This window comes from Dendropsophus ebraccatus, chromosome 7 (assembly GCF_027789765.1).
Source record: "Dendropsophus ebraccatus isolate aDenEbr1 chromosome 7, aDenEbr1.pat, whole genome shotgun sequence".
Classification (NCBI taxonomy): domain Eukaryota; kingdom Metazoa; phylum Chordata; class Amphibia; order Anura; family Hylidae; genus Dendropsophus; species Dendropsophus ebraccatus.
The window spans coordinates 140,892,791-140,914,866 of record NC_091460.1 but is presented as its reverse complement, the minus strand read 5'-3'; the positions used below and the strand labels follow the sequence as shown (position 1 = coordinate 140,914,866).

General features: G+C 41.3%; 1 protein-coding gene across 1 annotated transcript in view; it reads left to right on the top strand.

Annotated features, from left to right (window-relative positions):
- The window catches only part of SLC7A11 (solute carrier family 7 member 11), a 184,779-nt gene that overhangs the window by 41,971 nt on the left and 120,732 nt on the right, over positions 1-22,076 (top strand). The window contains exons 3-4 of the mRNA XM_069976836.1: positions 3,089-3,215; positions 9,269-9,384. Of these exons, the coding sequence (XP_069832937.1) occupies positions 3,089-3,215; positions 9,269-9,384 (243 nt within the window). The remainder of the gene's footprint in view (positions 1-3,088; positions 3,216-9,268; positions 9,385-22,076) is intronic.

Below are 22,076 nucleotides of genomic sequence, written 5' to 3'. Positions count from 1 at the left end.
AGGCAGAACTTTAAGAGTAGGCCACCCAGTTGGATCCTCTTGAGGTCTCCGCATGGATTCCGTATTGTGGACACACCCTTACTGTGAGTTTGAGATCTCACCCCAGACTCTGATTCACAAAGTAGTCAACTTAAAGGGGAACTATTAGGAAGTTAATTTGTATATCCCCATGTATCTGCCTACCTGCTGTTTGCTGTTTTCTTGTCCCTTAGTCTATGGGATGGGCAGGCTAAGACCGCCTGGTGGATTCTGCTTGAAGTCTCCCCGCGGGTTCCGTAGTGTGAATGCACCCTATGCTCTTGTGTAGTCTTTCGGCAATGTGTGTGTGTCTCTGTTTGCTTCTGGTTCTCTCCACTCAATCCTCCTCCCATCTCCATCCTGGCCCTCCCCATAGACTTGTATGGCAGCATATAATCTCTTCTTAGAGCGGACTGCCAGTCTCTTTTGTAAAGAAAAGACGGAATAAGCTGATTTGCTGAGTTAGTAAACCAGGAAGGAGTCCTCATAGGAAAAGAAAAATACTTTTTACAAACATATATTCTGAAGTTTCCTACATTTGTTTGTACTAAAGATCTATGAAGAGTTTGTTGAAATGTCAGCAACCATTAATCGGCTTATTTACCATGATGCAGCAAACCGGTTTAACATAAAGTATCAGATGCCATTTAAATTGTCAACTTAATGTTTGCTGCGTTATGCTACATATGTTACATGATAAATATGTTAAAGTAGTTGTCCAGCGAAAATCTTTTTCTTTCAAATCAACTGATTAGAAAGTTATATAGATTTGTAATTTACTTCTATTAAAAAGTCTCAAGTCTTCCCATACTTATTAGTTGCTGTATGTCCTGCAGGAAATGTTTTATTTTCAGTCTGACACTGCTCTCTGCTGACATCTCTGGCCGAGACAGGAACTGTCCAGAGTAGGAGATGTTTTCTATGGGGATTCATAGAAAACCTCTCCTACTCTGGACAGTTCCTGTCTCGGCCAGATATGTCGGCAGAGAGCAGTGTCAGACTTAAAATAATACAACATTCCCTGCAGGACATACAGCAGCTGATAAGTATGGGAAGACTTGAGATTTTTTTTTATAGAAGTAAATTATAAATCTATATCACTTTTTTATATCAGTTAATTTGAAACAAAATGATTTTTGCTGGACAACCCCTTTTAATAGGTCAGAATTTGCTTAATTTGCAAACATATTGTGATAGTAATCACCGCAAAATACTAGACCTAATAATAGAAATTAAAGGGGTACTCCGGAGAATTTTTTTTTCTTTTAAATCAACTGGTTTCAGAAAGATAGATAGATTTGTAAATTACTTCTTTTAAAAAATCTCCAGTCTTCCAGTACTTATCAGTTGCTGCATGTCCTGCAGGAAGTGATGTATTCTTTCCATTCTGACACAGTGCTCTCTGCTGCCACCTCTGTCCATGTCAGAAAATGTCCAGAGCAGCAGCAAATCCCCATAGGAAACCTCTCCTGCTCTGGACAGCTCCTGACATGGACAGAGGTGGCAGCAGAGAGCAATGTGTCAGACTGGAAAGAATACACCACTTCCTGCAGGACATACAGCAGCTTATAAGTCCTGGAAGACTTCAGATTTTCAAGTAGAAGTAAATTACACATCTATATAGCTTTCTTTATAGAGTGGATGATACATCTTTGTAATATACAGCTTTGGATTGGTTGATATCACATGTTTTTTGTTTTTTTTTAAACCTTGTAATTCTTCCTGATGTGTTGCTTTCCAATCTCCTCACTGCTTGGTCAAATCCTATTGTGGTCACTTCTGAATTTTCTTGAAACGCAAGTTCCTCAAATGTGTCGTTACAACCGTGTTTGAGTAACATTGTGTATGAAGAGGAAGGCATATAATCCTCACCCGGCCTGAGAATGGTGCGTAGATTGTGCCATCATTATACTGGAAATTATGGAAGCAATTTCATCAGAGCAGAATACATTATGGAGATGATATTGCACAAACTCCAGTCTGTCGTGTTTCCGTGTTGGCGTCAGTATGGTAAACCTTACCGCGCTTCCGGTGTAGGACAAACATTGTCTCATGTGCTGCTGAATCATCTATCATGTGTATATTATGCATGGCAGAAGGATCCATATGATGATTTATCTCTTCCTTCTGCCTCCTAATTTCTACTTCCATACAACAAGGTGTAGGATCAGAAAGACCCATTTTTGCACAGGAATTGTAGATGCAAAGTGACAAAAAAAGGGTATTTTACAAAAAAATATTTTCTTTCAAATCAACTGGTGCCTGAGATTTTTAATTTACTTCTATTAAAAAAAAAATCTCACGTCTTCCAGTACTTATCAGCTGCTGCTGCTCTGGACAGTTCTTGAAATTGACAGAGGTGGCAGCAGAGAGCACTGTGTCAGACTGGGAAAAATACACCACTTCCTTCAGGACATACAGCAGCTGATAAGTACTGGAAGACAAGATTTTTTTATTAGAAGTAAATTGCAAATATCTGGCACTTTCTGGCACCAACTAATTTGAAAGAATTTTTTGGTAAACAACCCCTTTAAATATTACCTCTCACATTGACATGTCAAACGTTATTGGTTTGTTTCAGCTTGACTTTTCTTTTTTTTTACCTGTACACTGTTCCCATACATATTTTTAAAAAAAGTTATTGCTCTCAAAATTTCATAATAAAAACAACACATACATAAAAAATGTTCACATTAGGGCAAGGCCTAAAAGGGTTATTATTTTTTTTTCCTTTACTTGCTTTTCTTGTAGTTTAAAAAATAAGTCATACTGATATGAAGCAAAACTTCCTTCAGCTTTGACAATACCCTTCCTGATGATATAAACACAAAAGGACACTGGGGGAAATTTATCAGACATGGTGTAAAGTGAAACTGGCTCAGTTGCCCCTAGTAACCAATCAGATTCCACCTTTCATTCCTCACAGACTCTTTGGAAAATGAAAGGTGGAATCTGATTGGTTGCTAGGGGCAACTGGGACAGTTTCACTTTACACCATGTTTGATAACTCTCCCCCACTGTTTTTAAAACCTGGACACAACTGCTGTATAATCTTTGACTTTTTTTGTAGGTGCCCTTTGCTATGCAGAACTTGGAACGTGCATAAAAAAATCTGGCGGCCACTACACATATATCCTAGAAGCCTTTGGCCCATTACCTGCATTCGTGAGAGTATGGGTAGAACTGCTTGTTATTAGGTAAGTAGTATATGTGCATTTTCTCTTAATCTGAGGATTTGTTTGTAAAAATTACAATTTCTAATTTGCCATTTTCCATTCAGTGGTAGATTGTACAGAAAGATTGTCAACAGATTAAAGAATTTAAAGGGGTTATTCACAAAAAAAAATTGTTTCAGATCCACGGCTGCCAGAAAGTGCAAGAGATTTTTTTAATTAATTCTATAAAAAAAAGTCCAGTCTTTGGTTCCTTATCAGCTGCTGTATGTCCTGCAGGAAGTGGTGTAGTCTCTCAAGTCTGACACAGTGCTCTCTGCTGCCACCTCTGTCCATGTCAGGAAGTGTTAAGAGCAGCAGCAAATCCCCATAGAAAACCTCTCCTGCTCTGGACAGTTCCTGACATGGACAGAGGTGGCAGCAGAGAGCACTGTGTCAGACCGGAGAGAATACACCACTTCCAGCAGGTAAGTACAGGAATACTGGAAATCTTGTAATAAATGTATATTACAAATCTGTATAACGTTCTGGAACCAGTTGATTTGAAAGTTGTTGTTTTTTTTTTGTTTCTTTTTGTGAATTTCCCCTTTAAGGAGCACTTCAAAAGTTCTAAAAGTGACCACGTGAGTTATACTTAAACAGGACCTTTGCTTTTTTTTTTTTTTTTAGCTCTGCTCCACTGAGACATATTTTCTGAATCTAAAATATAACAGGGCCCTCCAATTGTCATTTGCTACATACTGTGTGATATTATTGTTTTCTTATGTAAATACAGAACTCTCCACCATTTCTGTTTTTGTGTCAGACTCTCTCAGGCACCAGGGCTGGGTGCAACAAACCCCTCTGTACCCACTACAGTTTCCCCTGTACCCACTTACTGTTTCTCCCTGCTACTCCACGAGGGATAAGCAATGATCACACAGGACCATTGCATAGTAGTCTAAACTGTAAAGCAAATCTATTGTAGTCTGAAAAACAGCTCCTATCTCATGCTGTTTTATCTCATCCTTATGCTTAGGGGGGCATTCACACAATCTCACAATCTGTTCATAGCAAGGACAGTGCCCTGCGGACTGGATCTCAGAGCTGCCTGCATGATTATGTGTCAGCACACTAACAGGGACTTTTAAACAGTATCGGAGCTCCCAAAGTCAAAAATAAATCATGACGCTGGGAGCTCTGAGATCCAGTCCACAGGACACCATCAATTCTACGAACAGATTGTGAGATCATGTGAATGCCCCCTAATACTGTGACTGTGAGAAAGAGCCTGCTGTATGGGTTAAAATGTTTAAAGTGCACCTGTCATGCCGTAAGCCATGGAGAGTGATCACCTGACTGGGATGTCACTTTTATATTTATGCCCTCTCCAGTGGTTAGCACTCTTAGTTATTTAAAGTGACTTTGTACCACCTTGCCACCAGCACAGCGTTGTAGAGCTCCTCACGCCGTGCCCAGTTCAGGGGTCAGCCAGCGATAAAACACATTTTGGCAATGCTTGCAGGGTGGGCAGTAAAACTGGGGAAGGCCTAGAGCATCAGTGCCCTAGCCCTGGGGCACCTCTCTCCCTGCCACCCTTCACTTTCAGAAACACCTCTGGGCTGGATGAAGGCTGGGAGAGGGGCGGCGCAGGCCTAGGGCACTGATACTCTAGGTCACGCCAGTTTGACTGCCCGATAAAAGTCTTTTTTTCTTCTAAATGCATTGGGAGACAGGCCGACTCCTGAACCAGGCACGGCATGAGGAGCTCCACAGCGTGGTGGCGGCAGTTCGGGAGAGGAAAGGTGCCGGTACAGAGTCAATTTAAGGTTGCTGTTTAAGTTGATGCAGAGTTTCTGTCACAAGTGTAGTTAGTCCGTAATACAAAACACGGAGAATCGGAAGATCTGGCCAAAACATGCAGAGCTTTTCCAGCACAGAGATGTCAGCAGGACTTCCACAGATTACCACCGCGCTACCTGCTGTTCAGCTACCGGTCAGGATCTTCACCATCCAACTTGCAATCAATGTAGGACTCCCGACACTCGACAAGAGTTTCAATGCAAGAGAAGATAATTTATTCCAGTGTTAGATCAGATATATTCCAAGCAGACAAATCAAGAATATTTTTCAACAGAGAGAACGGTTCTTGGCAATAGTACAGAACTACCTATACTATCAACCTGGAGCCTGAGGCCAGAGTAATTGGATTGACATTATGAATATAATTCCCATTATTGTTATAAGCCAGCTCCCGAACCAACATGAAACGGGTCATTGTGACTGAGTCAGTAAATCTGTTGAAAGTAAAAAAAAAAATTCAAAAAAATTGGAACATCTCTATTCAGGCCGTGCTAAAAGAAGCCTCCGTGAGAAGGGAATTGACATGAGATTGCTAGTGTGGCCACTGTACTAATTCTTTGTAATGAACAATAGCTAATTTCCTGCCTATAAGACAACCATAGGTTGTAAAATCTCTTGTGTTTTAGATAATACAGAAATTGCTGCATTCAGATCTATGCCAGGTATTATACAAGTGGCTTCCTTTGAGAGATGGAAGATTACAGAGTAAAAAGCTTTTAAAAAATATGCAATATCCTTCCCCTATTATCTATCATTTTAGAAAACTTTTGAGCGTCCTATAATTGCTGCATTTTCTTGGCTGTAATCTCAACCAGTATTTTCTTCTATTTTCCCCGTTTTATGCCAGTAGGTAGTTCCACAATTTAAGTTTGAAAGTAGATTTACTCTAAAATCCGCTACAAGTTACTTTTAACAAATTTCTTCTTCTTTTAACTTCTTTCTTTCTTTTCTCACATTTATCTTTACATTTATTGCAGAAATCTATAGTACAAACAATTTTAAGAAACACTTTTTATTGGGCAAAAATGCCTCTTTATATTCTAAAAGCTGTTTTGCAGCCTCCCCCTCTCCTCACTTGTTATCTGTTTATTATCAGGCAAAGCCGTCTTCATTGCAAAGGAGCAAAGTGAAGAGGGGTTTGCCGAGTCCATTATAAGCTATGGAGGGGTTCGAGGGGGATGAGGGAGCAGGGAGAGCAGAGAAGCAGCTGTACAGTTTGCAGACTGACTGGGAACATAAACTGCTGGATTCAGAGGTCAGAAAGGTCAGTGCTGATCTGAGAGCTTGGTGAGGGAAGAATGCAGGATGTAGTGTTTTGCAGGGCTGCCTTTTCGTCTCTCCATGCTCACTCACCCCCCTCAACCCCTTCCCTCTCCATAGGGCATAATGGATACAGAAATTGTGCTTCTTCTGAAGTGAGGGGGGGAGGTAGGAAAACAAATTTTTGAGTACAGAAGAAACTATTTTGCTAAATAAAACCTATTACAGAGTTCCTTAGTCGTACAGTATGTTCCATGGTCCGGTGAGACAGTGGCGATCTGCCCCTGGCTGGCCTTCCCCTTTCTAATGATGAATGGAGTTGGCCAGCAAAAAACACGCTGGATCGGTGCTATGAAGGCGGACAGTGCTCTTAACATGTCCCCCCCAGTGCTGCTAAACGTCTCCCCGGATCGTGGAGCAAAAGACTAACTGCACCGGAACGGTACAGAGGATGAAGGTGAAAGACATATCATCCTCCTTGGCGTCTCCTGTGCAATAGGGACATATCAGCAGGTTAGTTCCCCTTTAATGTATACATAAAATCAATGGCAGGTTTTGGGTCATGTTCACACACCATCAAAATAACGGCTTTTTTTTATTAGGTCAAGGGCAGAATCTTCCTTCTTATGTTGATTTGGAAGATGAAAAAGAAAAAAAAGAAACATATTAACTCACCCCTCCTTGAGCCTTGTAGCACTGCTCTGGGGTCCCGTTCACCGTAACCGGGGTCCTGCAGCTCTGTTTGCTGCAATGTCACAACCTCGGCTAAGTGATTGCCTGCTTAGCCAATCAGTGACTGTGGTGTGACACCACCGCAGTCACTGACTGGCTGAGCTGACTATCACTCAGCTGGGCCATGACGTTGCTGCTGATAGATCTAGCTACAGGATGTTCCCGGTTTCCAGCTGCAGATGTCATCCAAAAGGGAGGCATGAGGAGGAGTGAGTTTACATGTTTGCTTGCACCCTCACCTCCCGCCTGCTCATTTTAATCTTCATGGGACTTCTCCTTTAAAGGAGAAGTCCTGTGAAACTTTTTAGTATTGTATTGCCCCCCAAAAGTTATACAAATCATCAATATACACTTATTACAGGAAATGCTTATGAAGTGATTTTTACCTTTATTTACTACTGCATCAAGGCTTCACTTCCTGGATAAAATGGTGATGTCACTTCCTGGATAACATGGTGATGTCATGACCCGACTCCCTGAGCTGTGCGGGCTGTGGCTGCTGGAGAGGATGATTGCAGGGGGACACCGAGGGACACAGGGCACTGGAGGGACACTGAGCATCCCTCTGCCATCATCCTCTCCAGCAGCCACAGCCCGCACAGCTCTGTGAGTCGGGTTATGACATCACCATGTTATCCAGGAAGTGACATAACCATGTTATCCAGGAAATGACATCACCATGTTATCCAGGAAGTGACGTTACCATGTTATCCAGGAAGTGACGTCACCATGTTATCCAGAATGTGATGTCACCATGTTATCCAGGAAATGACATCACCATGTTATCCAGGAAGTGACCTCACCATGTTATCCAGGAAGTGACGTCACCATGTTATCCAGGAAGTGACATCACCATGTTATCCAGGAAGTGACATCACCATGTTATCCAGGAAGTGAAGCCTTGATGCAGCAGTAAGTGCAGGGAAAAAAGCACTTTATAAGTATTTCCCGTAATAAGTGTATATTAGTGATTTGTAAAACCTTTGGGGGGCAATACAATACTTTAATAAAAATTTTCACCGGACTTCTTTAAGGTCTATCAGAAGCATTTGAGACGTTTGGCACCATGGTGGTTTATGTCTGCTTGGGGAAACTGCCAAGCTGGCGTCAGGCATATTATTGAGGTTCTTGCCTACTGTTAGTATGGACCAGGTTGCTGGCTGGATGGGAGTGACGCCTTTGATTTGGGTCTCAGGGGATAATGTGTTTTATAAGTGTTAAAAGCACCTCTCAAGAACTGCTGCCAGGAAACAAATTTGACCAAGAATCTTTTAGACGACAAACATACGAGTAACGTGGAGTATTTCAATAAAACCATAGTGATGGAGAACAGTTTGGCTCAGGCCCCGCCAGTGCAATTTACAGTATTAAATGGCCTTTGGCCTCGCGCAGTTCCATATGTCTTCTGAATTGAGAGGAATTAGACAGCAAAACGTGGAACTTTAAGACCAGGCAACATTTCTGCATTATTACTTTATGTGTTTCAATATTTCTTCGGAATTTAAATGAACGGTTCAAAGGGTCAGACAATATCTTTGCTGAATTAGCAATGCCAAGACAATTTACGTGCCTCAAAAGCAAACTTTGGTAAGCTTTAAACCTATAATTTATCTACTCATGTGATGGTATAAGACAAGTCTCAGCAGACTGAGCCAGCTTACTGGATGAATTCCGACTGTCTCCAGCACTGGCTGCATGGCTGATCCTGTCCTCACTAATTGCCCTAATACACATCAGTAATTCATACATTCTCTCCTCTTCCTAAGGGAAGGGAGATTTCTGTCAGTTTCTGCCTGTTATTGAAGCCAAAAGGCAATTTTTAAACCATGCAATTTGTTTCAGTAACAGTTCCTGCTCAATATAGTGAAAACACCAGACGTAAATCGTATGAAACGCCATGTCTTATCCGGCTGATTTCGCATTGACAAAAAAAAAATAAAAAAATTGCACTTTAATGAATAGTCCTATAATCTTTACCTTCACGGTCAGTGCTACATTTCCACGGGAACTAACAGTTATTATAATTATATCTCTGTGCATCTGCTTGTAAAACTACAATACAATAAATGTATTTTACTCTCCGACTCTGCATAATGAGAAAGATGTGCCGTAGAACAAAGCGGACGCAAGAAGCCGTTTCTGCCACAGAGAATGTAATGCATTTATAATCCTTGCTTTGAATTATTATATACTTTACATTACAATGATTCTTTCTCTCTCTTTTTTTTTTTTTTCGCTTTTAGGCCAGCTGCTACGGCGGTGATATCACTAGCATTTGGACGCTATATCCTCGAGCCCTTCTTTATACAATGTGAAATACCAGACCTCGCCGTGAAATTAGTCACAGCTCTCGGAATAAGTAAGAATCAACTTCCTATAAGTTACTTTTGTCGCGGACAATTTTTTTTATCAGTTTCCGTGATATTCAGAGACAGGTCCCATTGTTTTCCTGTTTTTATTTCTACTTTATTATTATAATCAAATGACAATATAAAAAAGCAATTGTGACAATGACAAGATCAACTCAACACACCCATTGTCCATTCCGTGGGGTGCATCCCCCCATTTGCTCTATCAGACAATACAATGTTAACTCTGAATTGGCCATCCTCCTTTACCTTGTATTTTTGTTAAAAGGGTGGCCAACTGGTCAATGTCGGACCATCAAGTCACTCGGCTCCCCCCTCCTGCACACACACACACACACACACACACCAGTGGCGGATTATAATGTGGGCGGTTTGGGCGGCTCCGGGGGGGCCCATGCCACGCCGCCCACATTATAATCCGCCCACGCTGCTGGGGCCCGGCCCGCCACTGCACTCTTGTGACCGCAAGCATTATTTGGCTTGCGGTCACAAGAGTCCCCGGCTGCCTCCGGCTGATGTGCGGCTGCCGGGGGTGTCCTGTCCTATCACCGGCAGCGCGCACATCACACAGCTCCCTGTACGCCTGGGGCCCTGACTTCCAGTATTGGGAGCGCAAGTTAGAGACGCTCTGTACTGGAAGTCAGGGCCCAGGTGGCACAGTGAGCTGTGTGATGCGCGCGCTGCCGGGGATAGGAAGGGACACCCCCGGCAGCCGAGGACAGACCAGGAGGTGAGAGGATCGATGGGGGAACGGATGGCAGGTGAGTTGTGAGGTTTTTTTTTTTTTGTTTTATTTACTGACTGCTGTGCAAGGGGGGGGAGGGGGTCATCTATAAAGAGGGAAGAGGGGGACCATGTATGAAGGGGGAAAGAGGGGGACCATGTATGAAGGGGGAAAGAGGGGGACCATGTATGAAGGGGGAAAGAGGGGGACCATGTATGAAGGGGGAAAGAGGGGGACCATGTATAAAGGGGGTTGTTGTTGTTTTTTTGCAAAAATGCAAGTGTGTGCATCCGTTTTTCTATTGAATTTCATTATAAAAATAAAACAGATCACAACGGATCAGTGTTTTTTTAACAGACACGAAAGTGAGGTTGACTACGTTTTTGTGTACGTTAAAAAAAAAAAACAGTTCCGTTTTGATGGACACACATGCATTGGTTATTTCCATCCGTTTTTTGCAAAAAAAAATGGATAAAAAAAACGGATTGCAAAAACGTAGTGTGAACCCAGCCTTAGTTTACACTTTCCATCTCCTATATTTTATAATGTGTGATATATAACCTGCATCACCATCTTCACATTTACACATTTCTCATATTCCCTTTTTAGTTGGCTTATTAGGTCACAATTCTGTCCAACACGATTATAAACTTGCACCTTCTGCCAATTTTCTATTTTTCATAGGCTGGGCTCACATTGGGGTAATATGACATGTAGCAAATTACCCTGTGGCAAAAGTGCACGTGTTCCGTGTTCTACTACAAATTGCTACAATTTTGTGATGTTGTTATCGGCCATGTGTTTTATATAAGTGAAACATGTATTACCAAAGAATATTGTGTGACTAATAGCTGTAAAGCAAAACCTTGTCAATAGACAGTAAAATGGGTATGTTTTTGACATGCAGTAACTGGCCACGCTTCACACTACCTCTACACGGGACATTAGCCTTCAAGCTTTCAACACTTACCTAGTTGTTGATCAGGATTAGGGATGGTCCGAACCGAGTTCGGTTTGGGTTCATACGAACCCGAACCCTCGGTAATGATTCCCGCTGTCTGCCTGCTCCGTGCAGCGGGCGGATCCAGCAGGAGGACCGCCTGGAAAACTGGGATATAGCCATAGCCATAGGCTGTTTCGCAGTTTTCCAGACGTTCCTCCCGCTGGATCCGCCCGCTCCACGGAGCGGGCAGACAGCGGGAATCTGATGCCAAGCGTTCAGGTTCATACAAACCCCAACCTCGGCAGGTTCGGACCATCCCTAATCAGGATGTACCATGTTAAAAGACATTAACGTGTCAAAAGAGGGTAATCTCCAATCTCTGGATGCTATTGGGATCTAGGGACAAATATTTAATGCTCCCCCCCACCACCACCACCCCGGCGCCCCACACACAATGATTTTAAAGTGTAACTGCTATTTAAAAGTCACTTTTCAAAAACCAATAGGTATAAATAGTTTAGGTGATTTTAAGAAACTCTGTATTAGGTTTTATTAAGCAAAAGAGTCTCTTTCTGTACTCCAAAAAGCTGTTTTCCTACCCCCCCCCTCCCCTTCAGAAGAAGGCAGATTTCTGTGTCTATTATGCTCTATGGAGAGGGGAGGGGTCAAGGGGGATGAGTGAGATTGAAGAGGAGAAAAGACAGCCTTACATTACATCCTGCAATCTTCTCTCACCAAGCTCCCAGATAAGCGCTGACCTGTGAATCCAGCATTTTATCTGCCCAGACAGTCTAGTCTCCAAACTTTACAGATGTTTCTCTGCTCTCCCTGATCACTCATCCCCCCTCTATAGGTTATAATGGACTCAGCAAATCCATCCTAACTTTGCTTCTCTGTAATGAAGACGGCTTTGCTTGATAATGTACAGATAAGTGAGGCGGGAGGCTGGAAAATAGCTTTTTGATTACAGAAAGAGGCTTTTTCGCCCTATTACAGAGTTTCTTAAAATCTCTTGTACTATTCATTTCTAAGAAAAAAAAAATAGAATGAATACATATATACAAAGACCTTGTACTACATGATATCACTGTTTGATTTCCTGATGGTAGGATTAATGTATGTGAAAAAAGTACCATATACGATAATTGTAACTGGACCTTAAACACTATTTTTCCCTTGTGACGAGTGCCCTTTGGGCCTCCTTATACATAGGAACCCAGGTTACAGGACTTTGCTGTATCCTAGTAATTAGTTATGTAATAGATGGCAATGATTGTAAGATTGTCTAGCATGTCATATTGTATACCCTAATCTAAGCTGATACTTTTACTAAGCATTCAGCTAGACATACAATTAAAATTTCATTTTGCTTGTAATAAGACAGTTGAAAAGGTGATAGTCTGAGCTTTCCCAACTCTCATTCGCTATTCAGCGCAGGAGAACTTGGCATGAATAATGATTACTTTGAGATTGTATACTCAGGGCAAGACTACGGATATTTTTAGAGGAGTGATTGTGCTAAAACCTTACCATGGGACACCCCTGAATGGGCCGCACTGACATGTGAACAATGCACGCTAGCCAAAATGTTAATCTTTATCTTTATGGAATATATTCTGACCATGATTATGTACATAATACAATTGATAATTCTTAAGATGTTTTGCCATGGGAAAAGTGGTAAAATTCCCCATGTGCATGACGGCTTAAAGGGGTTATCCAGCGCCACAAAAACATTGGCACTTTTCCCCATCTCTTGTCTCTAGGTCAGGTGTGGTTTGCAATTAAGCTCCATTTACTTCAATGGAACTAAGTTCCAAACCCCACCCAATCTGGAGACAAGAGAGGGGGAAAAGTGGCCATGTTTTTGTAGCACTGGATAACCCCTTTAAAGGGATTGCCCCACCACCAACATTTATCTCCCATCTAGAGGGTTGGCAAAACATGTATGATCAGTAGAGGTCACACAACAGGAGCCCCCTGCAATGTTAAGAATGAGGATCCCAAATCTTCCAAAAGATTGGATCTGTGGTAACAATAAATGGAGCAGCATTTTACATGTGAGGCTTAAAATCCTCTGACCCCCAATAATTAACCCCTTTAAACTGTACCTGTGCTCTAATTGCTTTTCTTTTCCTGTGAGCTTTCATAAGAAGTAGCACTTAAACCTGATAACACAGCAGCAGTTTATAGATACAGAGTGGAGGTGCAGATCCCCATAACGCAGTAGTGTAGTACAACAGGCAAAAATACAGAAGCAGGGCGGCTGTCAGAGGTCTGTGTGGTCACATGACAGCAATGGGGAAGGGGGGGGGGGGTGTTCAGCATGGACCAATCAAGAAGTGAGACTCACAGAACTGTGCAGAGGACAGTGAAAAAAACTTCTCCTTACAGCAGTATGAATGGCTGAATGTGTGTGCAGGTGCATTACAGCAGCAGTGTGTATAGCTGGGTGTAAGTGCAGGTGCATTATAGCAGCAGTGTGTATAGCTGGGTGTAAGTACAGGCACATTATAGCAGCAGTGTGTATAGCTGGGTGTAAGTGCAGGCACATTATAGCAGGAATGGAGAGGATGGGAAACACAAGGGCTGGCAGAGACTGCAGGGAACATAAAGGAATGAACAGGGCGTATATGGGCACAGCATAGCAACACTCTTTGTCTCGAGAGAGAGGGGTTACATCTTTGAAGAGGTTACCTCCCCAGTCCTGTCTCCTCATGTAATCCCCAGCCTGAAATTGATCTGCTATGATTGGAAAGGTAAGGGAGACTTCCTGGGTCAGAGTACAGGGCTGTAGACCCTGCTATGCAGACCATGCCCCTCCCCCACTCACCTTCCCACCCAGTACAGGGAGCTCTTACACCAAAGCAATGCTCTTACACCAAGTTACAATTTTGAAAAACTGAGCTCTTCTTGCAAAGCACTATCAATCTAAGTTACCCTTAAACCAAGGCACCACTGTACATTCAATGGACTTTTCAGACCCAAAGGCCAATCAGTCCACCTAAACTAGAACAATGTACCGACAGCCATCATTGTGATGACAGGCGTCCAAATCGCAGCTGACTTCTTAGTAAATAGAAAATAGATGGAAAAAGATGTCATGTGAACATAGCCTAATAACATAACCTGATTTCACTGTAAGCTGATAGTCCATCTCGTCTCACAAAGAATGTATAATTTACAGAAGAAGATAGGGTGGGGAAGACTGGCTTTGACGTTGTGATGAAAGAGGCATTTTTCAATGTTAAGATATAATATAATATAATTTTATTATTCACTTGAAAGATTGATTTATGCAAAGTTTGTTAAAAACGAGGAGCCTATACAAAAAAAAAACGTTTTATTTCTAGTTGAGATTACTCGCTCTCACTGTTCTATTTATTTCTAGCCACAAATTCCTATTTTCTTTTGCAATCATATTTTGGTAAAAATTGCAATAATGCTGTCTATAAAATCCCGCGGAGACCGTTATGATCAGCACTCTAATTGCTTTAATGAATCCCATCGCTTGTGTAAAATATTTGTAATGATAATTGTCATGACAACAATGACACAAATGCCTAATATGTAATCTCATTAAGACAATGGGTCATAGTGCAGTATACATGAATGCATAATTAAATGCAAAATAAATATTTGTAAAGGATGAAAATTCTTCATCTAGAGCATGTGATGGAAAGGCAGTAAATTAATTGGCAAACTGAATGCCAGTGCCTCCAAAATGTCAAGCTTCATTTTTTATTTTTTTTATTTTTTTTACCGAAACTTATTTTATTTCTGTTTCTAAACCTCCAAGAGAGAAAAAAAGAACAAAAAAGTAAATAAATAAATAAATAAAAAATAGCAAGATGACCACCTGTTGTAAGTAAAGACTTCTAGTAGCACATGGGTATTAGTAATTAAATGGTGGCTGAAATGCCAGATTGAGTTTTTGAGGTTAATTAATTTATTCATACTTCTACTTAAAAAAAAAAAGAGAAAACTGGAGCATAGCAGATGTTGGAAAACATCAAGGTCACTGAGATCATAGGAGCGTGAGAAAGAAGCCCTACAGGCATAACAGTCCTGCTTGTAAATTCATGATAAAGTGAGCCCTCAGAACACCATGTAGTAATCCAGTCTGGTGTAAGTAATTATAGACAAACATACTGCCAGGGGGGCTCGAGGTGTCTTGTACTTTTTTATTTTTTTTTAAGTAGTGATATAAAACCAAAGGAAAACTTCATTTGGATATATTGTGACATACCAGACTGGTTTGTTACTTCCTGTTTCTTAAAAAAAATTGCATCATCCTGTTCCTACCTGGAAGGCGCATGACTCATGTCTATGTCAGAGCTGAGGGATTACATTGTAACCACTATTGGAGATCTTGCTACATTTCCTTCCATGCCTTGGTCTAGGCCTTATAAAATGCAAGCTCATCCCCAGTAGTGTGGGCAGTTTTATGAGCGATGTATTAACAAGCCCTGCATGACGTTCATAGTAAAACATTACATTATGGTGAAACACAATATTTACAGTATTAATCTGTAAAAAAAAAATGTATTTTAGAATCGATGGCTCTTGAAGAGGCAATGGCAAAGGATAGTATTATAGAAACAATGGCGCTAACTCCAACTAATTATACTGTGGTCTGTAGTTAATTCTAAGTTGGCATATAGTGTTAGGCTGTGTTCACACTACGTAAAAGTACGGCCGTACTTTCTGCGGAGTGTAAGGCTAGGTTCACACTGCGTTTTCAGCATCCGTTTAACGCATCCGTTTTTTGCAAAAAACGCATGAAAAACGGATTGCAAAAAACGGATTCATTTGTGTGCATCCGTTTTTCCATTGACTTCCATTATAAAAAAAAAAAACGGATCCATTTTTTTTGGCGGACCAAAACGGACCAAAAAACGTTGCTGACCCTATTTTTCTGGACGTTAAAAAAAAACAGATCCGTTAAACGGATGCTGAAAACGCAGTATGAACCTAGCCTAACACTGCCTCTGCTACAATGGGATCCCGGGCCGGAGCGTCTACACATCGTATATGCTCCGGTCGGGATCCCGTGCGGCACCGCAAAGAACTGACATGTCAGCTTTCTGCAGCCACAATTCAGTGAATTGCAGCCGTAGGAAACCATGTCAGTTCACACAGTGAAGCAAGCTATGGGAAGCTCTGATGCGAGCGCGCTGATGCGCCCGCATCAGAGCTCTGCGGACGGAAAGATCATCAGGCCGGTACTTAGGTACCGGCCGGGATGATTCGGGCAGAGGGATAGCCACTCTCTATATGTTATGTGAACATAGCTTTAAAGTGTCACTATTATAACTTTTTAAAATCTAAATCAACAGTAGATGTGATGCCTGGATACAGTAAGTATACTGTAGCTGTTATATAGAAGCCTTCAGGAGACTGGACCTGGATACAGTAAGTATAGCTGTTATATAGCTGCCTTCAGGAGACTGGACCTGGATACAGTAAGTATAGCTGTTATATAACTGCCTTCAGGAGACTGGACCTGGATACAGTGAGTATAGCTGTTATATAGCTGTCTTCAGGAGACTGGACCTGGATACAGTAAGTATAGCTGTTATATAGCTGCCTTCAGGAGACTGAACCTGGATGCAGTAAGTATAGCTGTTATATAGCTGCCTTCAGGAGACTGGACCTGGATACAGTAAGTATAGCTGTTATATAGCTGCCTTAAGGAGAGTAGAATTCTGGTAAGTATAGCTTTGTTTTATAGCATGATAAAAAAAATATATATTGAAAACTTGCTTTATATTTCATCTATTGTTGATTAAGACTTTGAAAGTTATAATGATATTTACCAGGTATGCACCTTTGCCTGCAATGTTCTTGCTGCTTGGTTTAAATTTTGTTCAATGCCCATTATTCAAAAAGGTTAAAAAAAAATTATGTTCAGCTACAATTTTTTTTTAATAGAGATTCTGAATAGGGTGTTGTAAAAGTATAATTTTAACAATTTACAGAAAGCTGAATCTTGCTTAAAATAAACTGGTTGATTTGTTGTTAACTAGGATGTTTACAGGGTGGCAATATAGACATATGGGAGATTTATCAAACATGGTGTAAAATGAAACTGGCTCAGTCGCCCCCGGCAACCAATCAGATTCCGCCTATCATTTTCCAAAGAGTATGTGAGGAATGAAAGGTGTAATCTGATTGGTTGCCGGGGGCAAATGAGCCAGTTTCACTTTAAACCATTTTTGACAAATCTCCCCCATAGAGAAGTTAAAAGTACAGTATGACTCTATCAGTATGAGTTCTATCATAGTATTGTAGCACTGGTCATAAGTAGTTATGTAATCCAAGTACATTTGCTTTGTCATCTATTGGTATAAAAAGAAAGATAAACTTATCTGATGACAATCACATGAAAACAATGCAGCTATGACTTGGCCCACACATTGCCTTCCTTCTCTCTCTCTGGATAGGAGCCATGTGAGTGTATTAGATGATTTCTAAATTTAGTGTCAAGTCAGTATTAGGTCATGTTAACACAGTGTATTTTTTTAAGACTAGAACGGCCGTTGTTGGCGATTAAAACAATGGCCATTCTCCCCTTAAAATAATGCACTGCATTGAACTCTATAGGAAACAATGGCCATTGTGCAGACACTGTATTGAACAGTGGCCGTTGTTAACCTATGGCCGCACAAGTAATTGGCATGTCAATTATTTGCGGCCGCTAATGCATTAACAGCAGCCATGTTCCCGCTTTGTCTACACATTGCATGGTCGTTCTGATGGCCGTACATTATATAGACTTCAAAGGTTAATTGGATTGCGGGCTACACCTAAATGTGTCCGCATCCCAATTAAAATAAAATGATATACCTACCATACCATATCGGCCACATGAACATGTTAAACAGCGGCCGTTGTTTATACACATGGTCACCTGAAGTGAGAAGCAATGTAACAGGATGAGCCATAGCTGAATTCTTTGCAACATTTTGAACACAACTCAATTACAAAGTGAACCTATTTGTACTTACGTTGGTCTGAGAGTCTGGCCAATCCAATTAAGCATTAAATATATGGCTGACAGCCGTACTTTACATTGGTTTGCAAAACTATGTTCTATGGCTGCAGTTCAACAACGGCTGTAGTATAGACTGTGTGTATAAATGATGGCCGTTGTTGCATTAAAATCAATGCTAACATATTGATTTAATTACCAATGGGCGCTCTTTTCACAAGAAAGAACATCTGTTGTTAATTAAATTAAAGGAGAAGTCCAGTGAAATTTTTATTGTATTGCCTTATACACTTATTACGGGAAATGCTTATAAAGTGCTTTTTCCCTGCACTTACTACTGCATCAAGGCTTCACTTCCTGGATAACATGATGATGTCACTTCCTGGACAACATGGTGATGTCACTTCCTGGACAACATGGTGATGTCACTTCCTGGACAACATGGTGATTTCACTTACTGGATAACAAGGTGATGTCACTTCCTGGATAACATGGTGATGTCACGACCCGACTCCCAGAGCTGTGGCTGCTGGAGAGGATGATGGCAGAGGGATGCTCAGTGTCCCTCCAGTGCCCTGTGTCCCTCAGTGTCCCCATCACCATGTTATCCAGGAAGTGACATCACCATGTTATCCAGGTAGTGAAGCCTTGATGCAGAAATAAGTGCAGGGAAAAAGCACTTTATGTAAATTTCCCATAAGTGTATATTGGGGATTTGTATAACTTTTGAGGGACAATACAATACTTTATAAAAAAAAAAATTCGCCAGACTTCTCCTTTAATAAAACATTGTGTGCACATGGCCTTAAAGGGAACCTGTCACCCCCGTGCCGGGGTGACAGGCTCCCGACCACCCGTTAGAGCCCCCTATACTCACCTAATCCCGCCGGGTCCCGCTTCTGGAGGTGGTCGGGTGATGAAGATCTCAGCCGCTGCAGCCCGGGGCACGCGCTGAGAGATGAGTCCAACGCTCATAGAGAATGACGGAGCGCTGGACTCTCCTGTCATTCTCTATGAGCGTTGGACTCATCTTTCAGTGCGCGCTCCGGGCTGCAGCGGCTGAGATCTTCATCACCCGACCACCTCCAGAAGCGGGACCCGGCGGGATTAGGTGAGTATAGGGGGCTCTAACAGGGGGTCGGGAGCCTGTCACCCCGGCACGGGGGGTGACAGGTTCCCTTTAAGGTGTCTCAAGGATTTTCTAATAACTGCAATGAATACCCAGTTGTTACTGAAATTTTCCTTTAAATAGCAATATTATGGAAGGTAACATCTGGGGATTGCAGGAAATATAAGAAATCTATGTAATAATGGTGGAATGAGCGTGGGCTACTGCATAAAGCAAATATATATTAGGGGTCATAAGCAAAGCACAGAAGCATTAGCCCCGACTCCCAGCGTTGGTGGAATCTATAGAACTATGTGCGGCAATCACTTTATGTACTTATAATAAATAACTTCTCTGTGATCCCAAGACGTAACATCTTGTATCAGAATGACCAGAGCACAACATACTTGCAGGTCCTTGACCTTATAATATTCTCTGTATCCTTTACACAGGAGCGAGTCACAATCTGATCTAATCTCTCTGAGCTCTTGGCAAAACGGAAGTAAATAGAAAAATGAAGCCTTGTGTAAAAGCGCCGCTCCTGTAATGCAGCTTAGACAAGATATTGTTAATCCACATTTAAAAGGTCACCGGTACAGCGAAGCAGGGCAAGGAGTGACCTCTGAACCCTACCGAAAATGATTTGATCCTAGTGTAAAGGCTCTAGCGGATGGGTTTTATTTTTACTTTAAATTTCTCCGGTTTAATTTCTTTTATTGATTTTAATAATTTTATGTTTTGTTAATCTCGTTGGCTATGTTTACATAACGTTAAAGAAAAAGAAAAGACGTCCGCTTTTGCAATTTAGATGTCCGTTAATGCTCAAATTTAATTGCTGAAATGACGGACTTCCAATGCACACAATTAGAGACGAGTGTAGCAGCCGGGAATTCGTTTTGGGAGCTTTGTGAATTTTTGGTCAAACCCGTTAAGATTTGCGAATCGAATCTTATTGAATTTCATTAAAACAGCCCAAACTATAGTAGCTACAATATTGGGGCTGTTACAGAAGGGCAAATTTGTATAAGCATGTTGTTGTAAAAGTGTCAAAAGTCGGAAAATCGCAATAAAAAAATGCCAATCAGCCAGTCACTCATCCAGTTTCCGTCATTCTACTCCTCTCTGTCCCTATATCCCTCTGTTAGGGCCCTATTCCACCGGACGATTATCGTTCAGATTATCATTAAATCGTTCGAATCTAAACGATAATCGTTCGGTTGAAATGCAGTTAACGATTAACGACCGAATGAGAAATCGTTGATCGCTTTATAAGACCTGGAACTATTTTTATCGTTACTCGTTCGCAAAACGTTCGCAAATCGTTCGCATTGAATAAGACATTGTTCGGTCGTTTGCAATATATACGAACGCAATAGCTAAGAAAAACTATCGCAATTACGATTATAAGTAACGATTATCGTTCCATGGAAATGAGTGAACGTTTTCAGGTCTTTCGCAATAGCGGTCGTTTGAGATCGTTAACGATTATGCAAACGATAATCGTCCGGTGAAATAGGGCCCTTAGTCTCTTCCTGCTTTCTTCTCTGACCCTATGTCACTCTGTTAGTCTCTCCCTGCTCTGCTGTAATTGCCTGCTGCCATCCTGCTCTCTACTCAACACACAGCCGACTGGCAGCCATCATTACCGAACCGCCTTATGTAGAGGGGGAGGTGCTGACATCACAGAGGGGCCTGCAGCTGATTGGACGGACACTAGTGATTATTGTAAATGCCTTTCTCCCACCCAGTGAGGCTCCAGACAGCATTTGCGGACAACTTTTTTTTTTTTGTGAATTTCCTTAACGAATCGGCGGCAATTCACTTTGCAGAACCACAAGAATGGACATGGTGATTCACAGTGAATCTTAATTTGCCAGATTTGCTTTACTTATCTCTACACACAATGTACAAAAAGACGGACGTTGTCTGTGCAGACGTCATAACGATCATGACAATTATTTACGGACGTCTTTTGCAAACAGTGAGCGTTATTTTTTAGTTCACACAGATTTTTTTTTCCACCATCCTTTCACTATTTTTACTATTAAATAAATAAAATAAATCATTAGTACAATGTCTGACATATTTTACCCTTTTTAAGTGCAATACATTTTTAAATTATAATTTTGGTTTTGAGAAATCGTATGTTGTAATTAAAGGGGACACTAGCAAAATCTTTTTTCTTTCAAATGGTTTAAGAATGTTAAATAAATTTGTAATTTACTTCTATTTAAAATCTTCAGTTTTCCAGTACTTATCAGTTGCTGTTTGTCTTGCAGGAAGTGGTCTATTCTTTCCAGTCTGAGACAGTGCTCTCTGCTGCCACCTCTGTCCATGTCAGGAACTGTCCAGAGCAGGAGAGGGTTTCTATGGGGATTTGCTGCTTCTCTGGATAGTTCATGTCTTGGACAGAGGTGGCAGCAGAGAGCACTGTGTCAGACTGGAAAGAATACACCACTTCCTGTAGGACATATCAGCAGCTGATAAGTATGGAAAGACTTGAGATTTTAAAATAGAAGTAGAATACAAATCTATATAACTTTCTGAAACCAGTTGATCTGACAGAGAAAAAAAAATTGCTGGAGTACCCCTTTAAATGTAGAGAAGCAACACATTTAATGAGGTAACATATTTCCTTCCAATAAAGTCCACACTAGTTACTGAACATGCTGAGATATTTACTTTCTAAAGTACTGGCAGAATAACATGGAATTAGACAAGAGTCGGGACAAGTAATTCCAATGCCCAAGGCGAAGTTGGCAAACCCCACCAATTAGAACTGGCTTACCCTTTAAAACATTGCGGCTTTCCTTAAATCTTCAATGAGAACTTTTTAAGCTTTGCTGAGGGTACAGTAGATTGTGCTCCATGTGCGCACGGTGGGGTTCAAGTCCAAACATGCTCACTCGGGAG